Source organism: Carcharhinus amblyrhynchos, chromosome 25, assembly GCF_965287045.1.
Source record: "Carcharhinus amblyrhynchos chromosome 25, sCarAmb.v2.hapA, whole genome shotgun sequence".
NCBI lineage: Eukaryota > Metazoa > Chordata > Chondrichthyes > Carcharhiniformes > Carcharhinidae > Carcharhinus > Carcharhinus amblyrhynchos.
Genome location: NC_137348.1, coordinates 12,789,748 through 12,816,186, shown reverse-complemented (window position 1 = coordinate 12,816,186; position 26,439 = coordinate 12,789,748). Strand labels below are relative to the sequence as shown.

General features: G+C 40.2%; 1 protein-coding gene across 1 annotated transcript in view; it reads left to right on the top strand.

Moving 5' to 3' along the window:
* Window positions 1-26,439, top strand: part of med27 (mediator complex subunit 27) — a 273,176-nt gene that overhangs the window by 138,659 nt on the left and 108,078 nt on the right. Inside the window, exon 4 of the mRNA XM_080212045.1 lies at window positions 25,795-25,888. Coding sequence (XP_080068171.1) covers window positions 25,795-25,888 — 94 coding nt within the window. The remainder of the gene's footprint in view (window positions 1-25,794; window positions 25,889-26,439) is intronic.

Genomic DNA, 26,439 nt, shown 5'->3' with positions numbered 1-26,439 from the left:
AGCCCCTAATTTGGTATCAATAAACTTCAAATTGAAATAATGGAACTGTGAAGTGCTTCATTTTGGTTGGATGAATGAAGTGCAGTAAGTGAAATAAAGGCTACAGTTCTAATGAGGATGAAGGAACAGAGAAAGCTGGGCAATATCTATACAAATTATTGAAGGTGGCAGAGCAGCTCAAGAAAACTATTAATATGGCACGCAGGGCCCAGGGCTTTGTAAAGAGAAGCACAGAATACACAAAGTTATGGCGAACCTGTATAAAACACTGGTTTAGCCGCAATTGAAAAGTTGTCTGTTCTGGACACCACACTTTAGAAAAAATGTGATGGCATTAGAAATGATTTAGATTTGAAGAAGCTTAGCCTGCTCGCCACAGAAAATGCAGTATTAAGAGCAGGTTTGATGTGTTCAAAATCATTAATGTTCAGGACAGAGTAGCTGAGAAGAAAGTGTTCCTGTTGCTCAAAGAATTGAGAACCAGAAGACACCAATTTACGATAATTAGCACAAGAATCACTGTGACATGAGGAAAAAAATGTTTTAATGCAGCAAGTGGTCAGGATCTGGAATGATCTACCTGAGCGGTTGGTGGAGGCAAAAGGCCTTCGAAGAGAATCAGAGCATATCTGAAGAGAAAAGAATTGTAGTGCCACAAAGGAAAAGGCAGATAACTGGCATGGATACAACAGGCCAAGTGGCTTCCTATGTGTTGTAATTATGATATAAAATTGTTTTTGCTTCCTGTTCCTTTGGTTAGGAAATAGAGAGAGTTCGTTATTTGTATGGTGTGCATTAGAAATCAAGCACAACTTTGAGTTTAATTTCTGTATTTGTGTATTAAGAAAGGGTTAAGAACTGAGGTTTTGGTTTCGCTTTTAGAAGTAGCCTGAAAATGTGTGTGTCTGTTTAGATGTTTATGTTGTAATGAGGTTTTACATCATTAAAGTAAAGACGGGTTTTTAAAAAAGTCTAAGATTAGCAACCAGAGGTCCAGACTGAGATAGCAAGAATGTTTGGGGGGAATTTTACTGGCATGTCCACCTGAGGTTTGTATGATCCCACCCGAGGCCAACGGAGAATGTCATTGTCATTCTCGAAGCCTCGTCTGCACCTGGAATTGGGGCGGGCTTGCTGGTAAAATTCTGGCCTTGATATCAGTTTGAAAGAAGATTGCCCAGGAATAAGGAACACTATACAGGCATTGTCAGAACAAACAAACAATACAGAAGGACAGAAAGCAAATCCCAGAAACTAAAGGAGAGAGTCCCAAAAATCAGGGCGTGGGATGGAGGAAGGTCCCAGGAAAAATGTGATGTCAAGGAACAAAGAACAGGAATTTGAACAAGGTTCTGTTTAGTGAAATTAAAGCAAGGTACAGAGAAAGGGCTCTGACATTGGGACAGGAAGCAGATCTGAAGTCAGCTTACAAGAAGCCAGAAGTCTGAGATGATCAAAAGATTGGTGACACCTTTACACAGCCTGTGAAACAGTGATGCTCTGTTGATTTGTTGGGTACTTGAGAGATTGTGTGGAAGTTTGAAATCGCACGATGATTCAGGGTGGAGCAATACTGAGAGGTGAGGTTGAATCCTGGAGGTGAGTCTAAGAAGCTATCCAATTGAAAGCATAGTTTGGGAGAAGATTCCAAGGCATGTCCTTCAAGAGCACAGATTTGAAATCCTTTATGTGAAAGATGGAGTTCCATTGATACCCGTTCATTCACCGTGTGATAAACATCTGGGAGAACTGATAAATCCGCAAAAACTATATCGGGAGGCATCTGCCACTTGACTTCAGAGTATGAGGAATCTGACCACAGTTGCTCTATTGGTTTGCATGGACTGAGCATAAGATGCATTTTGTAACTTGTGTTATTCCACATCTGTAAAGGCATGGCTGGGGTGAAAAGTAGTGTATTCTGATTTAATCGTTTCTTGTTTCATAAATGTTTTATTATTTTGTTAAGTTTGTTCAATTGGCAGTCCTGAGAGACACAAACATTTTTTAAAAGTTCAAGTTTATTTATTAGTCAGAAGTAGGCTTACATTAACAGCGCAATGAAGTTGCTGTGAAAACCCCCAAGCCACCACATTCCAGTGCCTGTTCAGATACACAGAGGATTGAGCATGGCCAATCCGCCCAACCAGCACGTCTTTCGGACTGTGGGAAGAAACCTGGAGGAAACTCATGCAGACACGGGGAGAACGTGCAGACTCCACACAGTTAGTCACCTGAGGCTGGAATTGAACCCAGGCCCTTGGCACTGTGAGGCAGCAGTGCTAACCACTGTGGCGCCCAAATAATATAATAAAATAATATTTAAGCAAAAATATAAAAGCTGTCAAGCCAGGAACCATCCTGGGATCTGACTTATCCAGTGATAACGTCAACTGAGATCATATATGTTGTGTCAAAGCTAATGTATGTCAATGGAAACACGTCTCTTGGGGCGCCAGTATTCTCGTGCTGCTGATCCAAACTTTTTGCATCTGGTTTTTCTCCCTTTAAAGCATGTATATTAATTTTTGCAGCAAGTCTTTTATACAGCTCATTATCAACCACCATCTGAGAATCATAGAATCCTACAGTGCAGAAGGAGGCCATTCAGCCCATCAAGTCTGCTGTAGGTGACCACAATTCCACCCCATACCTCCATAACTCCGTGCATTTATTTTAGTCCACCTGACACTACGGAGCAATTTTAGTACAGCCAATCCACCTAACCCACACATCTTTGGACTGTGGAAGGAAACCCACACGGACACTGGGAGAACATGCAGACTCTATACAAAGTCCCTGAGGCCGGAATTGAACTCAGGTCCCTGGTGCTGTGAGGCAGCAGTGCTAACCCCTGTGCCACCGTGCCACCCCAAATGTGTATACAATCCACTACATTTCCTTCAACAGGTTCAATGAAAGTAGTCAAGCAGAGCAACCAGAGGGCACTGCATGTTCATCAGTAATTTGACTTGTTTTTCTCAGATTGGAAAATCATTTATGTTGTATACACTACATACAGTTCTTGTGAGTGATTAATACTTTGGATGGTTTGAGAACTCCACATCCCCATCAATCTGGAGCCCTAACTGCCCAATATGTGATTAAATTATAGTGTCAGCATTCACTTGAGTGTCAGCAATCTAAAGGCACACTCAGTCGACTCTTAACACAAATAGTGCTGGATACCATGCATCCAATGCAAGGTCTTTAATTACTTGTGTACAAGGAGAACTCTCAACAGCCAGATGACCGGAGCAGTTCTGAGGTTACAGAGAAATAGCTTAGCAGTTATTGTCAATTACAGCAAATCAGGAACAAGAGATTTTTCGCATCTTTCATTGACATATGTATTTGCCAATTAAATCCTGGCCTTTTACCCTTTCTTAGTCAATAAAAAAATTGATGCCTGCTAATTCTTCATTTGCATAGCATACCCTCATATCTTGCCTTTGGTATTTGTTATGAAGAAAAATCTGGTGGTCTTCACCCTCTGGGGGAGACCGAGAAAGGAAAATGTTATGGGGACTTGTGAAGAAATAGCAGAAACTGGCCCCTTTTTGAAGGTCAGTAAGCTGATGAACATGTTCCACCACTGTACAGAGAAAGCATGAGTTTTTAATTTGAATACTTCTTAACTTCTGCACAATTTAACTTCCAAACTATGAAACTTAAATCTGAACTTTTTGATTTCCACGATAGCATGAGGGAAGGATCATCACAATAAGACAGCAAGCCAGATTTTGCCATCAACGTAATGGTGAGGTAGTGGTATTTGTGCACAACTGGTGCAGCAACTTCAGGCAAGAGTCAGGTACAAATACTGTATATCAAAGTTTTTGTTCGAATCATGTTACTTCATTGTCTGTGAAACGTCTCTCAGAACTGTGTCTCACCATTGACGTGCATTGAATGTCACTAAGTTGTAGCATTTGTGCGATACAAGCTAAACTCTACCAATTCCCCTATCCCACAGATATTCCAGGATAGTAAATACAAATGTAAAAATCCTTTTAATGACATATTGTTTGTTTTTGATTGTGAATCAATTACTGATGTTGAAAATTGACTATAACAAATGGAGGATCTTATTCCTTCAGGTTTCTTGAAAGATTTAAAAAATGTATTTCTGAATTAATCTGATGAAATTTCTCATGTGTGAACTCTTCTTTTGGGATGGTAATAGATCTATTTTCCTTCATGTTTTAAAAAAACATCAGAGCACAAATCTTGTGCTGAATTTGCTTCTTTACCATCACATTGAAGAAATGCACACTAAAGCAGAGTTGGCCAAAACACACATGCTACCACCATGCTGACAGCCTCTTGCTTACCTCCAGTTACTCATGCTCTGATCATAATAAAAAAGGACAGCTTGCTGCTTGGCTCTCCGTAATCATGACCAGTGCAAAACTTGAGTATCTTATCAAAAAAGCAAATGTGATTCAGACCAACTTCAGGAGGAAAGAAATTTGAGAAAAGTTTAAAGAACACCTAATAATAATATTTAATTAAATAACACGGGATTTGCAAAAGATGACGAGGATAGTTTCATGAGAAACTGACTTACAAATCTACTATATATTTAAGGAGAGGATTGAATTAATGAATGAATGATGAAATGCTGTTGCTAGACTTATTGCTAGCAGATCTAAAACCCATATCTTAGAATCATACAATCCTACAGTACAGAATTTGGCCTATCAGGTCTGCACCAACCATAATCCCACCCAGGCCCTATCCCCACAACCCCATACATTTACCCTAGCTAGTCTCTTTGACACTAAGGGGCAATGGTCAGTCCACATAACCTGCACATCTTTTGGACTGTGGGAAAGAACAGGAACACCTGGAGGAAACGCACACAGACACAGTGAAAATGTGCAAACTCCACACAGACAGTGACCCAAGCTGGGAATCAAATCTGGGTCCCTGGGGCTATGATGCAGCAGTGCTTACCATTATGCAACAGTGGCACCAAAAACAAGTCAAAAACTCTGTCCAGACACAACCTATCTTTAGAAGGATGTAATCTATAATTGTACTGTTGGAAGTTTTCAGTTGGTCATGTGAAAATAATATTAATAATTTACACACCATAATTTACATTTCACTAAAATTCTAATTGCAACACTGATGTCCAGATGATGTGGTTGTGTCTAAGGCTCCTGAATATGGTAAAGACACATGGAATTAATGATGAGTAAGTAATTTGGTCATCAGTGGTCATATGAGGAACCAGTGACTGATTATAGTGACCAATACCTGCAGATTTAATCTGGATGCAATACTTATGACATTGTCCATGAACAGTTAGAATAGGACACCTACTTGCATCAGTGATGAGTATGAAGAAAATTTAAAAGAATATTGACAAATGGTGAGCCAATGAATGATGAATAGGATTTCACAAAGGTTTATTATACTGTATATTAATGCAGAAATGTGAAATTTGTACATAGTAGACTGATAGTAACTGACAAAGATGGATAAGGAAATAGAGAGAGGTCTGATTATCATCCATTGATTGACTGAAAGTGTCCAAACAAATGCAGTCTTGTTCACATATTTGTCATCAATGGTAAGTTCCATCTCAATGGCAAATTGATTGCAACGAGAAATAAACGTGTTTGAATATTTTCTGCAGTTTTCTGGTTTTTTTTTTGGAGCAATGTGAATGTAGGGGTTTCTTGCACAAGGGAAAATCTGAAAGTTCAATTGATCCCTATTATTACTTGTATTCAAAACCCTCAAATATTTTGTTTAATTTAAGCTATGATTGCAAGTCTAAAGGACATAATACAACTCTTGACCAGAATTAAAGATAAATGTTTTACTTGCAAAGTATTTGGAATAGATTCTAATCAAAATTAATTAATTGCAAACTGAGATTTTTTAATCTGGTTTCAAAAGGGTTAGATGCTAAAGGAATAACAATAGGAAGTGATAATCCATTCTGTGGAATATTAAGGACTCGCCACTTTTTATGCTAAGGAAATATTGGGTAACAAAGTGCTGAATACTCAGTGAGGTGGAGGCAGATTCAAAAAGGAATTACAGTTAACTGAAAACAAAGAATGTGCAGACAAATGGAGAGAAGGCAGGAAAATGGCACTAAAGGAATTGCTCATTTGGCGAGTCAGTGCAGACAAGATGTTTATGTTGATTAAAAATCTTGCCTAAATTATTGAGGTTGTTGAGCACAGTCTCCAGAATTTGACATTTTGTATTATAAATGCAGAAGGCACTTCTGTCAATTGTCTGAAGTGGGCAAGAATGTAACACTATAGATGTGTAGTCATTTTATATTATAAATGCAGAAAACACTTCTGTCAATTGTCTGACGTGGGCAAGAATGTAATACTATAGATGAAGACAAAGATAGCATTGCAAACTAACTTGAAAGCCCTGCAGAAAATGGACCTCATATAACCAAAATGGAATCACAAGAGAGATGCAATTTCTTTTTTTTTGGTTTTTATACTGGAAACAGTTGAGGCCCATTTATTTTAAAAGGTTTGAAGTCTTGATTTGCCATTTAACGAATAAGGACACAAATGGAATCCATTTGTTATGAGGTTTAACTTCTCCCTGTTGTGATTATGCCATTACTGAGGAGGGAATTTTTAAAATGGGAGAGCTAGTAAATAACACCTTAATTTCAGAACATTTCTAAACAGGAAACAAATAAGAATGGTTCTAATCCAGAACTTTGTTTATTCTTATAAAGTGTAAACTTTCCTTTAGTTGCAGAAGGATTCAAAATCCCTACATAAGTTTGGGGATTTCAATCTTGATTTTTACATTTGTAGGTTTATGATCCCCTATTTACCATTTGTTTTACTATTCCTTATTTTAAAAAACAATTCTTTAAAAAAAAATTAAAGTTAAAATTCTTTGAAAAAAAATTAGAGTATATTCAGGACTTTTTGTGCCTGTAAACCTGTGCTTTTTAAAAATAAAAAAGAAACTTCAAATGTCAGAGGCTGTCAATTTCTCTTCTGACCATATAGGATTTAACTTCAGCATATGTGGTCATTTTAAGTGGCCTATAACCTTTTCTTCTGAGGGATTGTGTGGGTGTTTGTGGGGTGGGGGGTTGAACCCTACAGTACAGAAGAAAGCCATTTTGCTCATTGAGTTCTGCACTGACCACAATCCTACCCAGGTCCTACCTTTATAAACCCCCCATCCATTTACCTAGCTAGTCCCCCGACACTAAGGGGCAATTTAGCATGGCCAATTCACCTAACCCACACCATCTTTCAACTGTGGGAGGAAACCCATGCAGAGACAGGGAGAACGTGCAAATTCCATACAGACAGAGAACTAAGCCAGGAATCGAACCCGAGTCCCTGGCACTGTGAGGCAGCGGTGCGAAACATTGGGCCACTGTGTTGCCCTACTAATGGTTCGGGCAATGTTCTGCTGAAAGAAACTTCCACTCGTTCAGGACCTTTACCCAATCAACCAGTCTTGGTCAGCCAACCATGCCAGTGGCCGCAATTCTGAGGCCTCTTGAGTTATTTACATCAGACTGGTAGACTGCCACAGGGCATTTCAGTGAAACTGGCTGGATAGTTTAAGGAATATGAATACAGCATTGATTTATTTGTATATTTTGTTTTGGCATCTTTTGGTTTCTGATCAATGAAGGATTATTATGAATTAATGGTTCCTCGCTGGACATTTGCTGTAATTTTCCAATTTTCTTCAGCCATTTTAGGATCAGAAATGCTTGTCTGTCCAAGAGAAGTTATTTAATTTGATTCTTTAAAAATGCATTTGTGAGAGAACTTTCAATAAACTTAGAGACCAGGACAAAGCAGCTCACTTGATTGGCATCCATTCCATTCCATTCTCCCCACCACTGGCAAACAAAGGCAACAGCATGTACTATCTACAAAATGTTATGCAAGATCTCACCAAGGTTCCTTAGCACTTTCCAAGCCCGCTACCGCTATATTTCAGAATGACAAGGGACGGCACAGTAGTTAGCACTGCTGCTTCATGGTGCGAGGGAACCAGGTTCAATTCCCGGATTGGATCACTGTCTGTGTGGAATTTGCACATTCTCCCTGTGTCAGCATGAGTTTCCTCGGGGTGCTGTGGTTTCCTTCCACAGTCCAAAAATGTGCAGGTTAGGTTGATTGGCCATGCCATGCTAAGTTGCCCCTTAATGTCCTAAGATGCATAAGTTAGAGGGATTAGCAGGACAAATATGTGGGGTTAGGGGGATAGGGCCTGGGTGGAATTGTGGGTGCAGATTTGATGGGCCAAATGGCCTCCTGCACTGTAGGGATTCTATGGGAACACCATCACCTGTAATTTTGCCTCCAAGCATCTCACCATCCTGACTAGAAGCTATATCTTCCCTGTCACTGGGTGTGAGCCTGATTTTAAATATATTTTAATGTTTTTACTGAAACCTCCTCAGTTTCTTCACCATTCAATTTGATCATGGCTGATTAGCATCTTTTTACCTGCTTTAAATTTTACCTGCTTTTGGGGCGGTATGGTAGCACAGTGGTTAGTACTGCTGCTTCACAGCTCCTGGGACCTGGGTTTAATTCCCGGCTTGGGTCACTGTCTGCATGGAGTTTGCACATTCTCCTCCTCATGTCTGCATGGATTTCCTCCCACAGTCCAAAGATATGTGGATTAGGTTGATTGGCCATGCTAAAATTGCCCTTAGCATCCTGAGATGCATAGGTTAGAGGGATTAGTTGGTAGATATGTAGGGATGTGGGGGTAGGGCCTGGGTGGGATTGTGGTTGGTGCAGACTCGATGGGCCAATTGGCCTCTTCCTGTACTGTAGGGTTTCTATGATTTCGAAATCTCCCTTGATATCATTACTTAAGACAAATCTATCATTCAGTCTCTTAGAAATTAATTTAGAGGAAGGCAGTGGTGTAATGGTATTGTCACTGGACTACCAATCTAGAGATCCAGGATCTTGGGACTCGGGTTCAAATCCCATCACAACAGATGGTGAAATTTGAATTCAATAAAAATCTAAGTCTACTGATGATCATGAAACTATTGTCAGTTGTCGTAAAAATCTATCTCGTTCACTGATGTCCTTTAGGGAAGGAAATCTGCCTCCCTTACCCAGCCTGGCCTACGTGTGACTCCACAGCCACATCAAATGTGGTTGACTCTTAACTGTCCTCTGAAATGGCCTAGTGAGACAGTTCAAGGGCAACAAAGAATGGGCAACAAATGCTGGCCTCATCGGTGATGTCCACATCCCCATGAATGAATTTTTAAAAACTTATTTGAATGTAGACACCTCTAAAATGTTGGTGTTGCATCCAGTAGTTAATTTTCAAACATAATTTCTCACACTGTCTTATAGGGTGAAATCTTACCAAAAAATGGCAGTGTGTTGGTTCCGGTGAGAAAAAAGCTGTCTCTGTCCAGATCTTACCACACGCTGCCACAAAAAAGAGTCATTGCTGGTAACCATGTCACACCCACCCATAGAGTTTTGGGTTAACCTGCTGTAAACACAGCAGGGAGGTCAATACATGGCAAGGCGGGTGGGTAAATGACATGTCAATGTATTTAAATGTATTTAAATCAGGTCCATGCTCAAAATGGCTGTGAGCCTGATTGTCACTGGCAAAGGGTGGCAGAATCAGAAATTAGAACATAGAACACTACAGCACAAACAGGCCCTTCGGCCCACAAGTTGCGCCGATCATATCCCTACCTACCAGGCCCATCTATAACCCTCAATCCCATTAAATCCCATGTACTCATCCAGAAGTCTCTCTTAAAAGACCCCAGCGAGTTCGCCTCCACCACCACCGACGGCAGCCGATTCCACTCACTCACATGCTCTGAGTGAAAATCTTACCCCTGACATCTCCTCTGTACCTAGTCCCCAGCACCATAAGCCTGTTGTGATCAGTTGAAGTTGTGATCATTCCTTCCTGGGTTTCACTGAATCTTGAGCTGCTGCCGTCATCCCCAAGAATGGCAAGTGTGGATTGAAGATCGTGATTTTAACTTTTCGACTGTGTATTTGATTGGTATTTTGCAGCTGCCATGTAATATTACTAACAAAATGAACTGAAGAGGGTATAAGCATAATTCCAACTGGGAATGCAATTTCCTTTAATTAAGGAGTAAATTTTCCTGTGACAGCAGACTAAGGAGAATGACAGGTTTTTAATGTATGGGGGATTTTCTTCACAAACCAGAACTTTTGAATCATGCCCGTGGGGCAGGCGCCAAGTGTTTTTCTTTTCCTTCCTGAAACTGTCGCCAACTGTTCAGCTGTTACCAAGAGAACAGGAGCAGAGGGAATTGTCAAGAAGTGTGAAAGTCTTTAATCTCCATTCGCACATGGTACACTTTCCATCCCAAATATGCTGTTTGCTTAAAGATTTGGCACCTAGCTCTCTTGTATTAAACATTGTTAATTAGTGTTGGTTGAATGACTAGTTGCAACATTGCATGAAACTTGTAGCAACCTGTTCCAAATTGTGGTGCTGAGTGCATTTAAAATCTACTTGTATTTTCAGTAATGGCTTTGCAACCTCTAATTTTAAGAACAGTTAAGCTTTTAGTCATAAATGCTGATCATCATGGATTACTATGAAGTGAAGTTCTGCATAATTTACTCACTTTGTGATATCTGCTGTATAATATAAATTTGCAGTCTTGATTACCAGTAAATTGTCTTAATTATATCCACATGGACGTGTTCTCTATTCATGTCTGTTTAATATTGCGATGCTCTTCAATTGATTACAGTTTTGGCACCACTGTTGCCCCATCAGCATGCATATATTTTGGTAGTACAGATGTTTTTAAGCAGGGTTAATTGCAGGGAGTGGGTTTAGGACCAGTTTAGTTGGGGGTTAAATTATCTCAATCCCTTGAGTTATGCTTTTGTAATTTCTGCTGTCCTTGGAAGTTGAATATGTTTTCTATGTTGAATTGTTATCCAGTCCTTGTACACAGCAGCATTAGTTGTTTGAAATGTATATTATTTTGTTCAAGGCATTGATTGGGTTTACTCTGGTGTTAGGTCCTAGTACATGAAAAATGCAAAACTGTATGCTTCAAAATTTTATTCGTATTTGATATTGGTGGCACAATGGTTATCACTGCTGCCTCATAGTGTCTCTTATGTCACGGATCCCGGTTCAATTCCTGGCTTGGGTCACTGTCTGTGACCAGTGTGACAATGTTCTCCAAGTGTCTGCATGGGTTTCCTCTGGGCCCTCCGGTTTCTTCCCACCGTCCAAAAGACATGCTGATTAGGTGCATTAGCCATGCTAAGTTCTCCCTCAGTGTATCTGAACAGGTGTCAGAATGTGGTGTCTGGGGAATTTTCACAGTAACCTCATTACAGTGTTAATGTAAGCCTACTTGTGACATGAATACACTAGTCAGGCCAGGCTGGTGTTTGAATTTTGGATTTGCTGATTTGCAGTGGACTGCACACTTCATGTGAGATTCTGTTACAAAATCTGAGCTATAAATTAGATGTGTGATGATTATTCAACTAACAAAGACTTGACAATGTTTTACACATTAGAAATGGCGCACTCCTGCATAGACATTTATTTATGAAGCTAATGAAATCTTTTTGAAGCACAATGAAAGGTTAGTGCCTGTGTTCCTCTGAGGTTGAAGAGATTAGTAAGAAGTCTCACAACATCAGGTTAAAGTCCAGTAGGTTTATTTGGCAGCACAAGCTTTCGGAATCTCAGGTTCCTTCTTCAGGTGAGTGAGGAGTTGTGTTCACTCACCTGAAGAAGGAGCCTGAGATTCAGAAAGCTTGTGCTGCCAAATAAACCTGTTGGACTTTAACCTGGTGTTGTGAGACTTCTTACTGTGCCCACCCCAGTCCAACGCTGGCATCTCCACATCGTTGAAGAGATTACCCAGTGAGAGTATTGTTCAGAAGTGAATCTTGCCTTTGGCCTCAGAAGCATACCACTGTGAGCTTTCATTCTTGCTTGTTTATGATTATTTTGTGTAAGATATTTTTGTTGTGGAACTGAAGCCTTATGGGCTTGAATTAAACCTTCACTCCAGAAGCACTAGTACAGGTTCTGACACTTTTTGAACCCCATCATTTTTTTAACGAACAAATCACTTTTTAGCTCTAATTTTGTGGCTATTCTAATTGGTGATGTGGATGCATTACCAACTGATTATTGCAAGCTATTTTAACAGTTCAACTAATTTTCATCTATTAAAAGTAAATGAAAATTTGACCAACATGTCTGTTTAAAAACAGCCAAATTGTTCTATTGTGAGGTGGCTGATAGGCTACCTTTGTCTTGCCCCAATCTTACCCACATTGACGGAAAACTTGCTGACCAGTAAAGGCAGGTAGTGATCACTGGCTTCAAATGCTGAAACTTCAACAACTTTGGTAACCTGAGGAATGGGAGATGTTGGTAAGTAAGCACTTAGTGCCCATTCCTTGTTAGAAGCCATAGAATCCCTACAGTTCAGGAGACCATTCACCCCACTGAGTCTGCTCCAACTCTCCAAAAGAGTATCTTACTCATGGCCCACTTCCTCTACTCTATCTCTATAACCTCATGCATTTACCATGGCTAATCACCTAACGTATATGTCTTTGGACACCAAGAAACAATTTAGCACAGTCAATCCACCTAACAGCACATCTGTTAGGACTGTGAGTGGAAACCGTAACACCTGGAAGAAACCCAAGCAAACATGGGAGAATGTGCAAACGGCACATTGACAGTCACCCAAGGCAGGAATTGAACCTGGGTATCTGGCACTGTGCGACAGCAGTGCTAGCCATTGTGCTATGTGTTGCCCCTTGTCTTGAGATACGTAGGACGAACCAGATAGAGGTAAGAACGTCCTTTTGCTCAAATACGAGTTGAACCTTTATGACCACCTGACACTTTTTATGGTCAGTTTTATAATTAATAATGGTGATAATGATTGTCATAAAAACTCATCTGGACCCCTGATGTCCTTCGGTCTATAAGTGACCCTAGACCCACAGCAATATAATTGACTCAACTCTCCTTGAAATGGCCTAGCAAGCTACTGTATCAAGTTGTACTCAAAATGACTCACCATCACCTCTTCTATAGCAGTTGGGGATGGTAATTAACTGCTGGCTTTGTCAGCAATACCCATGTCCAATGAAAGAATAGAAGTAAATAAATAATTAGATAATCAGAGTGACGATAAAACTTCATAACATTGAAGCTTCAGTTTAGCTCATAGATGGCAATCTGAATTTTTAAAAAGCTGCAGGGAATTATTGGGAAGGTTACAGCAGCTTGAAAGAGTTTCTTTGATTTTGAGTTATGACTTAATATTAAATCATGTTTTTTTCCCAAAAAAAACTCCAGCGGTGGCAGGCTCAACAGAGGGGGATATTCTGAAAGATGTAGACTGGAAAGAGAATGTAAAATGCTCATTGCGGCTCCCAGCATTTTGATAGATCTGTTTGAGGAATGAACATGAAGAGACAAGCCATCATGAATAGATGAAAGTCGGTGCCTAAAGGTTAAATATATGCAGACAAGGTAAAATCTCAGCAGATAACTAATTTAGGGAGTTCATTCTTTGAACAACACTAGCGCACAACATCACTAAACTTCTTTCTTATAGACTTTACCTCATTGAAAGTTAGATCAGACAGCATTAATACCAAGATGCCATTGAACTAAATTATTTTGGGTGATAGATCATCTTGAAAGGAAGTGCATTCTTCAGTAATACCTTTTAGAAATTACATTTACACCCAGTGGCTAAAAGAGAATACTGAGTCTGGGAATATAGTATGAGGGTAAATTTTCTGATGGAATACACCCATCGTGTAGGTGACTTGGCACATCAGAGGCAGTCTTCCTTTTCCTCCAATGCTTAATCAGGGTAGCAGTTTCTGAACTGTTGTATCCTCTGATGAGACCTGTAAGCTATACCTAGGATGAGGATGATTCTGTGCCATATGGTAAATGCTGTGCATTTTTATGGCGCTGGTTCATTTCATGGTAACTTAAATGCCTTTATTGGCTCTAATTTTGACTATTTCACTACACTCTTGGCTGTTTGCCATGTTTTTCTTTCCATAAACTTAGTCATCAAAATCTTTGCCCATGTCTTAGCATGCAGCTAGTCCAGGTTATTCTATCACTGTGCTGGCTGACTACATTGACTCCTACACAAACAACACTTTGATTTTAAAATCCTCATCCTTGTTTTCAAATCCGTCCTTGACCTTGCCCCTTCCTTGATCATCCTTTCAAGATGACCTATCACCCAAAATAATCTACCTCGCTAATCTCCAAACCTGCAACCCTCTGTGACATCTGCACTCTGATTTCTGTCCACTTCGGCATTCCGAATATTAATTGCTGTACCATTGGTGGCTATGTCTTCAATTGCTTCTGTCCAAGCTTTGGAATTCCATTCCTACATCTTGCCGCTTCTCTACCTCATTGTTCTTTTTAAAATGCTTCTTAAAAAACCTGGCTGTTTGGCTAAACTCTGTCACCTAACCTAATATCTTGTGTCTTTGTGCCACCATCCTTTGTTTTAGAACATAAGAACATAAGAAATAGGAGCAGGAGTAAGCCATCTAGCCCTTCGAGCCTGCCCCGCCATTCAATAAGATCATGGCTGATCTGTCGTGGCTCAGTTCCACCTTCCCGCCCTCTCCCCATAACCCTTAATCCCCTTGCCTATCAAAAACCTATCAACCCACGTCTTAAATATTTTATAACAGAACATTGGTCCTCTAAAGAATGACAATGGGGAGTTAATAGTAGGTAATAAACGAACAAGCTTTTTACTTCTGTTTTCACTATAGAAGATGGAAAAAACATTCCAGTAATAGCTGGAAGTCAGGAGTTTGAAGGGAGAGAGGAAATTGGTGAAATTACAATAATTAGGGAAGCGCTACTGAACAAACTGATGGAGCAGAGTGCTGATAAGTCTCTGATCCTGATGGGACTTCAACCAAAGACCTTAAAAGAGATGGCTAATGAGAGAGTAGTTGCACTGCAGTTAATTTTTGCTAGATTCTGGAAAGTAGCAAAAATAAATCCTCCTCCTTCGTAAATGGAAGGAGGTAAAAACAGGAAACTATAGGCCAGTTAGCTTGATATCTGTTGTGGGGATGGTGTTGGAATCACTCAATAAGGAGTTTATAGCTGGACAATCCACTCAAGTTAGATTGAGAAGAATCAGCATGATTTGGTGGAAGGGAAATCAATGAATTTGTTGGAGTTCTTTTGAAAGATTAACATGCACTGTGTGTAAAGGAAACCTATAGACATATTGTGTTTGGATTTCCAGAAGGCATTTGATAACCCTTGATAAGGTGACACATCAAAGATTATTGCGGAAAATAAAGGCTCGTGGTGGAAAGGGTAACATGTTAGCAAGGATAGAAGATTGGTTAGCTGGCAGTAAACAGAGCTTGCATTAAAGGATATTTTTCTGATTTGCAGAATGTGGTGAGTGGAGTCCTGCAAGAGTCTGTGCTTGGATCTCAACTTGTTACAATTTATATCAATGACTTAGTTGAGGAGAGCAAATAAATGGCAGCTAAATTTGCAGATGATACAAAGGTTCATAGGAAAAGGATGTTGTGAAGAGGACATGAGGCAGCAGGTGGACATATATAGGTTGAATGGCTAGGCAAAAATCTGGCAGAGTATAATGTAGGAAAATGTGAAGATGTTCACTTTGGCGGGATAATAAAAAAGCAGAGTATTACTTGAATGGAGAGCAACTGCAGAATTCTGAGCTGCAGTGGAATCTAGGTCTTCTAATTGTCACAATGTGAGGATACTGTGCCTTTAATAAATGTATTTGTCATGTTTATTGTGAGGGGAATGTTTTATACTTCGGCTCTAGTTGTCGACAAACATGCATGTCGACATGCTGAGCATGCAGAAGAATAGTTGCCCCTAATTCTCAGGATGTTTGTTTTAATCTGAGTTCATACAGTTTTGTTATTTTTAGGATTGTACCCTGGGGTTTAATTAGGTTGATTGACAAGTGAAAGAAAGTCAGGTGACTGGGCAAAGCTAGGTTTACAGAGACAAGTAGGCAGTTGCTGTTTAAATTTGAAAAGAACAGCTCTTTCTCTCTCTCTGGAAACTGATGTCTGGGATCTGTTAGAAGATAAGTATCTCTGTCCTGAGGTCTGCAAAAAGCAAGAGGTGTTTTCTCTTGTGTGTGTCATTCCCCTCCATATCTCTCTCTCTCTCTGTCTCTCTTTCTTTCTCTCGTGCTCTGCTGTGTGAAAACTAGTCTCTCTCTGGAATTCTGCTGTCTCAAGGCAGGTCTTCCTCTGAAGGCTGCTGTCTGAGAAACAAAAGACAGGTGTCTCTCGTTGGGCTGAATTTTTACTGTCTTAACTATATTTCCAGCTTTGGAACAAATGTGGAAAATGGAAAATCCTGCCCTGTGTCTCTGTTCAGGTGATAAAAGGCTGGAAGACTAGCAACCCACATAAACCTTTGCTTTTAGCTAAAAGAATCTGAAGAGGAGTTTAGGTCTATGAGGAATGTTGCTTAAATTGGAACTACTAGAGATAGCTAGGAGTTAAGAATTATACCTTGTGTGATGATATTGTGCTTCTATTTTATTGTGAAATGTATTTGAGCCATGTTCTTGTGCAGGATCTGTTGTAGCAGTTCTATGCACATTATAGAGAATGTAGCATTTGCTAATGTTCAACTAAGGAGACTGTTTGATAGCAAAGTCCAAAATCATAACACGGCTAAGTAGTTAAACATACTCACTGACCAACTTAGAATTTGTTTTGACTGTGTATGCAGTATACACAGTAAGAAGTCTGACGACACCAGGTTTAAGTCCAACCGATTTATTTGATAGTAAACTCGCAAGCTTTTGGGGTTTGCCCCTTCGTCAGACAAATGGAGAGTTCTGGCCTCAGACAGAGCATATAACAGCACAGACAGTTTACAGATTGCTGATTACAGCAGTACGTTACAACTAGCTATGTAATATAAACCTAGATAACTAAAGGTAGCAAAATTACAAGTGGAGATGTTAAATCACACTGAAATAAAAGTAGAATACTGCACAAGTTTTAAATTTTAAATACAAACAGAAAAATACAAGATACAATAGGTCTGAAGAAAAGTCGTATTCCATTCTAAACGTTAACTCTGTTTTTCACTCCACAGATGTTGCCAGATCTGCTAAGTATTTCCAGTGCTTTATTTTTGTCTGTGAGATTTGAATGGCACGGTGGCACAGTGGTAAGCACTGCTGCCTCACAGTGCCAGGGACCCAGATTTGATTCCTGGCTTGGGTCAGTGTCTGTGTGGAGTTTGCACATTCACCCCTGTGTCTGCGTGGCTTTCCTCTGGGTGCTCCGGTTTCCTATCTTAGATCTGGTGTTATGTATTGAGGCAGGTAGAATTAGGGACCTTGTTGTGAGGGGTCCTCTTGGGAAGAGTGATCATTGTATGGTGGAGTTTTTGATGCAGATGGAGGATGAGAAAGTAGGATCCCGGACCTGTGTCCTCTGCTCGAACAGAGGGGAGTACGATAGGATGCAAGAGGAATTGGCAAATGTAGATTGGGGGCGCAGATTGGTTGGTAGGACTGCTGAGGAACAGTGGAGGATCTTTAAGGAGATCTTTCTTGGTGCTCAGCAGAAATTTATTCCGATGGTAAAGAAAGATCGTAGGAGAAGGGATAATCAGCCGTGGTTAACGAAGGAGATAAAGGAGAGTATTAAATTAAAAGCTGATGCGTTTAGAGTGGCTAAAAGTAGTGGGCAAGTGGAGGATTGGGAGAGGTTTAAAAATCAACAAAGAATGACAAAGAAGTTGATAAAGAAAGGAAGGATAGACTATGAAGCTAAACTAGCGCTAAATATAAAAAAGGATAGTAAGAGTCTTTATAAATATATAAAGAGGAGGAGGCTGGCTAGAGTGAATGTTGGACCCTTAGAGGATGAGAGGGGGGATTTAGTGGTGGGGGATGAGGAAATGGCTGAGGCCTTGAGTAAGTTTTTTGCTTCGGTCTTCACGGACGCAAATAGTTTGCCGGGTATTAACGATAGAAGAATGGTAGGAGTTGAGGGCCTGAATGAGATCATTGTCACTAGAGAGGTGTGCTTGACAGACTAGTGGGACTGATGGTGGACAAGTCCCCAGGACCGGATGGAATGCATCCCAGGGTTCTGAAGGAAATGGCGGAGGTGATAGTGGATGCCTTAGTGATTATTTTCCAAACCTCGCTGGATTCCGGGGAAGTGTCGGAAGATTGGAAAACGGCTAATGTTACGCCGCTGTTTAAAAAGGGTAGCAGGCAAAAAGCAGGGAATTATAGGCCGGTTAGTTTAACGTCTGTTGTAGGAAAAATGCTTGAATCCGTCATCAAAGAAGAAATAGCGAGGCATCTTGAGAAGAATTATTTGATAGAGCAGACGCAGCACGGATTCGTTAAGGGGAAGTCGTGTCTGGAATTCTATGAGGATGTGTCTAGTGCGGTGGATGGAGGGGAACCGGTGGATGTGGTGTTTCTCGTTTTTTTTTGTTCAGAAGGCGTTTGATAAGGTGCCGCACAAAAGGTTGTTATAAGTTAGGGGGCATGGAGTTGGGGGTAAGGTGTTAGCATGGATAGACAATTGGCTGTCAAATAGGAGGCAGAGAGTAGGTGTCAATGGGTGCTATTCGGATTGGCGGTTGGTGACGAGTGGAGTGCCCCAGGGATCGGTGCTGGGGCCTCAGCTATTTACCATTTATATAGATGATCTGGAGGAGGGAGCTGAGTATAGGGTGTTGAAATTTGCTGATGACACAAAGATAAGTGGAAAAGCAAATTATGCGGAGGGTGTAGAAAGTCTGCAGAGGGATCTAGATAGGCTGAGTGAGTGGGCGAGGACCTGGCAGATGGAATACAATGTTGGCAAGCATGAGGTTATCCACTTTGGCAGGAATAATAGTAGGAGGGACTACTACTTAAAGGGCAGAAAGCTACAGCATGCTACGCTGCAGAGGGACCTGGGGGTCCTTGTGCATGAGTCGCAAAAACCCAGCCTACAGGTGCAGCAGGTGATCAGGAAGGCAAATGGGATGCTGGCCTTCGTGGCAAGGGGGATTGAATATAAAAGTAGGGAGGTCTTGCAGCAACTTTACAGGGCACTGGTGAGGCCGCAGCTGGAGTACTGTGTGCAGTTTTGGTCGCCGCACTTGCGCAAGGATATTTTGGCCTTGGAGGGAGTGCAGACAAGGTTCACTAGGCTGATACCAGAGTTGAGGGGGTTGAACTATGAAGAGAGGCTGAACAGACTAGGCTTGTACTCGTTGGAGTTTAGAAGGATGAGGGGAGATCTTATTGAGACGTATAAGATGATGAAGGGGATGGATAGGGTAGAGGTGGAGAGGTTCTTCCCACTCAAAGGACAGCAGGACTAGAGGGCACAGCCTCAAGATAAGGGGGGGGTGCAGTTTAGAATGGAGTTGAGGAGGAACTTCTTCACTCAAAGGGTGGTGAATCTCTGGAATTCTCTGCCCGTTGAAGTGGTGGAGGCTATTTTGCTAAATATATTCAAGACGCGGGTAGATAGGGTTTTGGTAGGCAAGGGGATTAAGGGTTATGGGGAGAAAGTGGAACTGAGCCACTTCGGATCAGCCATGATCTTATTGAATGGCAGGGCAGGCTCAAGGGGCTAGATGGCCTACTCCTGCTCCTATTTCTTATGTTCTCCCGCAAAGGTGTGCAGATTAGGTTGTGTCGGGAGGGGGGCTAACAGGGTAAATAGGTGGGGTTATGGGAATAAAGCATGGGTGGGATTGTAGTCAGTGCAGACTTGATGGACTGAATAGCCTCCTTCTGCACTGTAGGGACTTTATGATCTTATGAACTGGTTTAAAAAATTGTCATTTGTAGCTGTAGAAAAATGTTGGAAACGTTCTGGTTGCATGTCATGGTGATGCCTTGTGGATGGAAATCTGATTTATTTCCACTGTTTTTCCACTAAATATAGGCTAGAACCCGCAAGCTTTATGCTACAGACAGCCTTGGTTAATAGGTCAATTTTGAACCGTGTCACCTTCAGTCGCTGAGTTTAAATACCTGTAATATATTAAAACTTTACTCAGGATAGCAACTTTTCTCAATTCCTGCTAGTATAGATTTGTCGCAGTTTGGTTATGGCCCTGCCTTCAGTGGTGGCATTGTCATTCCTCAATTATGCACCTTCCCAAGTCTCCTGCATTGCAAAGAAATACCTTTGCTGCATTTACTACTTGATTCCCAAATTACAGCAGCTGTTTTAGTGTTTTAGAAGAACACAGATAGATAGAAAGCATGACAATAAAATGGAGACTGAATTACATCTACACATTCTGGTCCCTGTGTCCTTCTCCCTTCAACCATGCTTTACCTAATAGCAACACTTAATCCTGACTAATTTCACAGGCTATTTATTCATCAGTTTTGTAATTCCAATATTTTAAAAAACATCAATTACACAAGTTAGCCAAGCTCAACCTTCAAGGCTTTGATGGAGTATCTAGTAAAACTATTCACTACATTACATTTTTGTATTCCTTTTACTTGCATACAATTAACACAATGTGATCTTTAAGAAGTTGACACTGAGTGAAGGGTTTGTGCTGTTTCTTTGATTTTTGTCACGCAGGTTTAAACCTAGCCAGACTAATAAGATAAAAGCCAATGTAAGCCATAAAACTCTTGACATCTGACAAGAGTTCTATGTGAAATAGCTTTGGGTGTTTTCAATTCAGTTATGACTGGGTGAGTGTCCACAGCCTTGCTGTAAAATTTAGTGTAAATAAATTACTCCTTGTTGGTTAATCCCCAAAACAATTGGTTTGCATTACCTACCTACCTTTCACTAAGTGTGAAATCAGCAAAGACATTTACAACACAGTGGTTTATATAATGTTCCTTTTTAAATTAATACTAATTGGGATTAAACTGCGAATCCGCAACCAGTTATTAGGATGGCAACATGAAGAATGTCAACTAGTGCAGAGTAAGAAGCCTGACAACAGCAGGTTAAAGTCCAACAGGTTTATTAGGAATCATGAGCTTTCAGAGCACTGCCCCTTCATCATCTCGTGATTCCAAATAAACCTCTTGGACTTTAACTTGGTGTTGTGAGATGACTTACTGTGCCCACCCCAGTCTACTGCCAGCATCTCCACCTCAAGCTAGTGTATCAAAGGGTTTGTTTTGAATCTGGCTTTGCTCTGAATCTGGACCTTGAACCAGTAAAGCTCCACTTTTCACTAAGTCATGGAAGTTCAAAAATGTTCCATATGAAGTGTCCTCCTTTAATGGGCACTAAAGAAAATCTTAAAATTTTGGAACATTATTTACCATTTTTCACTCGCCTGATGTGTGTAGATTAAACTCATGGCAGTGGTGATAATGTAAGTGGCCAATAGGCAATCTTACCCTCACAACAGGGCTGTTAATCAAAATGCTTTATGAATGTCATCGATGCCCAAATTTGTATTTCTAGCTAAAATACATCCCTAATGTTGGTAACGGCACAGTAGCACAGTGGTTAGCACTATTGCTTTACAGTGCCAAGGATCTGGGTTTGATTCCCGGCTTGTGTCACTGTGTGGAGTTTGCATGTTCTCCCCATGTCTGCGTGGGTTTTCTCTAGCTACTCCAGTGTCCTCCCACATTCCGAAAGACGTGCTGGTTAGGTGCATTGATCTGAACAGGTGCCGGAGTGTGGCAACCAGGCGAATTTCACAGTAACTTCATTGCAGTATTAAAGTAAGCCTTATTTGTGACTAATAAATAAACAACAAAATGCTTTTCCTTAATTGTTTTTTGAGACAATAATTCCAAGCTATTCTGCTTGATAATTTGGGGAGGGATCAAGTGGGAGGTTGTGTTTGAAGTTGTAGTGTGCACCTCTGTGCTTGGAAGTGAAGATATGAAAAACATTCAGTCTAGAGTATCATTTAATATTTTTGTGAGAATTGCAAAGAATAGTTCTTGTTCACTGCCCAGAAATATTTACTATAAAATTATTAGGATCAATAATTGTGAGCAGAGTTACACATCAAAGTCCCAGATATTTTTTCCAGCAGTTTAATTATTTCAGTAAAACACAGCAGAAGTTTGTAAATGAGAGATGAGGTGAATTAAATCAATTGTACCTGTGGATGAGCACATTTAATGGTTCGGAGTCTGATTGGAACCTTTGAGGATTGAAAAGTTCAGTTTTGCTTTTGACTTCCTTTTATGTGTAAATTTCTCAATCAGCAAAGGGAAATAAAAAAAACCAACAGAATACACAAAAGAAAATTGCATTTATATACTGCTTCTGTATAAAAATTAAGACATTCCAAGCATTTTGAAACAGAACTTTTGAAATGTAAGCAAAGGCCTAAAGTTCTGGAACTTCCTCCCCAAACCTCTCTTCTTTTCATTTTTAGACTTTGACCAAGCTTTATGTGCAAATTGCTGTGTAGTTATTATAATATAGAAAACATAAGAATATTGTACTAGATCTTGAACGATGAATTTGAATGTAGCTTGTTTAACCCAAGATAGATTATCACAGTGAAAATGGCATGTTGCCATTAACATTAAAGAAAAGACTAGTGAAATCAGGGATAATCCCATCAAGTGCTATTATCCCAACTTCTCTCAATTATAATTGTTTTTTAATCTGTAAGAAGATTGTTGGTTGGAGAAATGTCTGAGTTAGTTCTTCACACAGACCTCTGCCTCTTCATTAAGTTGAAATGTTATCAAAAGATTAGGAAACTTAGTAAATAACAGTAGAGTTTACTTGGGGATAGAAATACCAATTGACAGAACTCAGTTAATGGGCTGGTCTCCCTAATCTGTGTTCACATTTCATGCAATTCCATGTTTGAATCTCTTTAGTGCTGTAGCATGGAAGAAAACATGACTCGGGTATCCTTACCAAAGTGAAAAATGATACCCCCATTACTGTGATCTAGGCATTTTTTTCTCCATTGGATCTCTGTTTAGGTTTTAACATGGTAGGCCATACCAATCTCCACCTTTTTCATTGTCCAGTTTAGTGAGATTGCCCTTGCAGTTTTAACTATCTGAGCATGGCCAGAGCATCTCCAGCAATAGCTTGTGTTCCTGAACCACAACCTCAAAAGCTCCAAAGTGGTTTCCTTAACTTTGCCTCTTCCTCTTGCACGATGGGCTAACTTTACATGTTGGTTGGTAAATTTAGTTCTATGTCAACACCTCTGCTTTTGTAATATCAAACTCTCGCCTTGGGTTAACTGCAATTTCTAATATCAAACATTAGGAAAATTGAAGATATAATCTTTGGCCCCCTTAGGAAACTCCACATCCTCTTCACCAATTCCAGCCCCATCACTGGCCTCTGTCTCGTCATGAGCTAGGTTGTTTGCAATCTCAATATCGTGTTCGGCCCCAAGTTGATATCTTCTCTGTTACAAAACCTGCCTCCTTCCACTTTCTGCCTCAGTCCATCCATTGTTGAACACCAGGTCCCACTACCTATTACTCCTGCCCTTGCTGTTGTGATTCCTGGCCTTAGCTACCTAAAATTTTTAAATTTTCATCCTTGTTTACGTCCTTGTCTGGCCTTCCCCTCCCAATCTGCATAACCTCTCCCAGCTCTTCATCCATCTGAGAGTTCTCCATCCTTCCACTTCTGCACCCCACTAGCTTGATCCACCATGCTTCAGCCACCTAATCCCACATTTTAAATTAGTTCCCTTAATCTCTCTACCTCTTCAACCAATCTTTTTGTCCCCTGTTCCTAATATCTCCTGCTTTGGCTCAGCGTTTAATTTGTCTGGCTTGTTTGCTTATGTTAAATGCACTATATAAATCCAAGTTGTTGTGTCTTTGTGTTGGCATTAGCCTGTTCAAAATAGCAAACGTGGGAACGTAGGATGAGTCATTAAATTAAATTTGCCAATTGAGATTTTCATTCTAATTTTTACTGCTGTTTTCCTATTGCCTCAAATTTATTTTGTTGCCTTTGACCAATACTTTGGGTGAAGCCTCTTGAGTTCAACTGAAAGGATGTCTGCTTTGCTTTAAATCCTTGTCGTGAGTTTATCATCTCACATTTTAAATTTTCTATCAATGTGAAATTAAACTTTTGCTTATTATTGGTTACTTCTGACCTCTGTTCGTATGCAGTCAGAAAGCTAAGATAAAGTGGGAATTCTGTCAAGTAATAACAAGAAGTGCTGAGGTCAGCAGGTCCTGATCAATACAACTTTGAATTTGTGAGTGCAATGACCAGAGCGCTTCAAGAGCTTGACACCTTGTATTATTTTAAGCCACAGCTGCATGGCAACACAAGCTGTCACAAATTTTCCAACCCCCAATGATATGCTAATAGATTAGGAGTCTATGACTGAGACACTTGCTTAGAAAAGGAGAGAATTTGGGGATAAGGCAGTTTTCCAACATCTGCTGCTGACCATTCGTACATCTGTTTTCACATCTGTGTGAGAGTTCATTGCTGTATCCTGCCTGGTTGAGGAATGATGTGTGAAGTGAAATCACCTGCAGGTTTCACAATAAGTAAATTGATGTAAAGGAGCACCCTTCATTTTGTACAGCATCAGCACTGTCTCAGATTCTCATTCAGCTCTTAAAGTTGAAGTGTATTAAAGCCTGACCACTTACTTCATTGGTTCAGAGCATACAATCTTTTGCTAAAAATATGTTGTCCCAGTTTGTCTATTGTGGCATTCTTTCATTTTCAATCACTTGTCATAAAGAGTTTTAAAAACAAGTTAGTGACAGTTAGAACCTTGCTCCAAGCTTATCTGAATACAATAGTTGCAAGTTTTGGCAGTTGTCTGAAAAACTTGGAGGTCACAAATTACTTTCAAACAAAGTCTGTGATTTATTCAGTGATGAATAATACTGACCATACTTGAAGCAACGCATGTCCTGGGAGTCCTAGAAGTTTTTTTCAGGATATTTAAAGAGCCTTTAGCTGAATATTTGAATCTGGGAACTTCCAGAACGTCTAATTCAGATAAATTCTCATACTGATAAGAGATACAAGAAAAATACTGTACTTCCTGTATACAAAAAGTTGCGAGGTGGGAAAGCAGCTAGGCATTTGCATTGGATTATTTTCATTTTTAAGGGCTAGGTAATACATTACTGTATGCACATGCATTTGTTTGAATGCACGAGTTTATGATGTCATTGTTTGCATAATATGCAGTAATACTTATATTGTTTCATCAGTTCTTCATACTGTTTGCTAACTAGCTGAAAAATGACATGCTATTACAGAACTGCAATCACCTAATGTTGATGGAAAAGAGCTTATGGCAGCAACTTTTATTCTCTAACCGAAATAATTAGTAAGGTCATTCTGTTCATTTTTGGATATTTTACTGAAAGCTCACCAAATTTAATGGTGCTTTTCGAAGCATATATGCTCATGGGGCTTGCCAATGAAGCTGATTTAAGGTATGGCAGCTAAAAAAACTTGGGTTAGGAGTAAAGATTCAAAAACTTTGCAGGTGTCTCCCAAGTTCTTTGCTACATAATAATTGTTATTTCTACAGCTTACAATTTAACTTGTACGGTTATGCATTTGGTTCCTTTGTGTCGCTTCATGGCCCAGAGTTATTGCTTCCAACTGGAGTGCACATACTTGACATTGCACACCCCAGGCAGGCAGATGGCTAGTAGTTCTTTCATTTCCAGCAATAACGCATTTTTAACTGCTGGATATCCGTTTATTTTCAAAAAAATGATTCCATTTTGTACTTTTCTTGCTACTTTTTGTCCAGATACGTGGATGATGTTATAGCACGGATTGACAGAATGTTTCCTGATATGTCTATTCACTTGTCCAGACCAAATGGTTCCTCTGCGGTGTTGCTGGTAAGATCATCATCATCATCTTCATGTCTGAGGGGAATAGTGCAATTGTGTGATTTTTGTGTGTTTAAGATAATGTATAATACTAGCCAATCTTTTTTTAGGTGGAGGAAAAATTTGTGGTGGGTAAAAGCAGGAGCCTGTGCCAAGGCTTGGTGTTGAAGAAGGGTGTTGGATGGATGTTTGACAAGTGTGGATAGTTGGATTAAATATCAGAAAGGGAAGGTGTTCAGAATCTCAGATTTAATATAATTTTCAAAAAAGGTGTTGGGAAATTGAATGTTTTAAGGTAATAAGTTATGATTCAGAATACTTTATCTGTGATAGTTAGATGCATGGGGATGGATTGTGGCGGGTGGAACTAGCCTGTCGAGCACACAAAATCCTGTCTTGGGTCTATTGACGTATTTTACCTGCCGCAGGTGAGGCCCATAGGCCCACGCTGTTGCAGGAAGCTCAGTAACTTTGGTTGCATGGGCTAGTTTCAGGCAAGACGGGGATTTTGAGGTTCCCTGGGCCCTTTTGAAGGCACAATGTGCTGCCACCACCCCCCC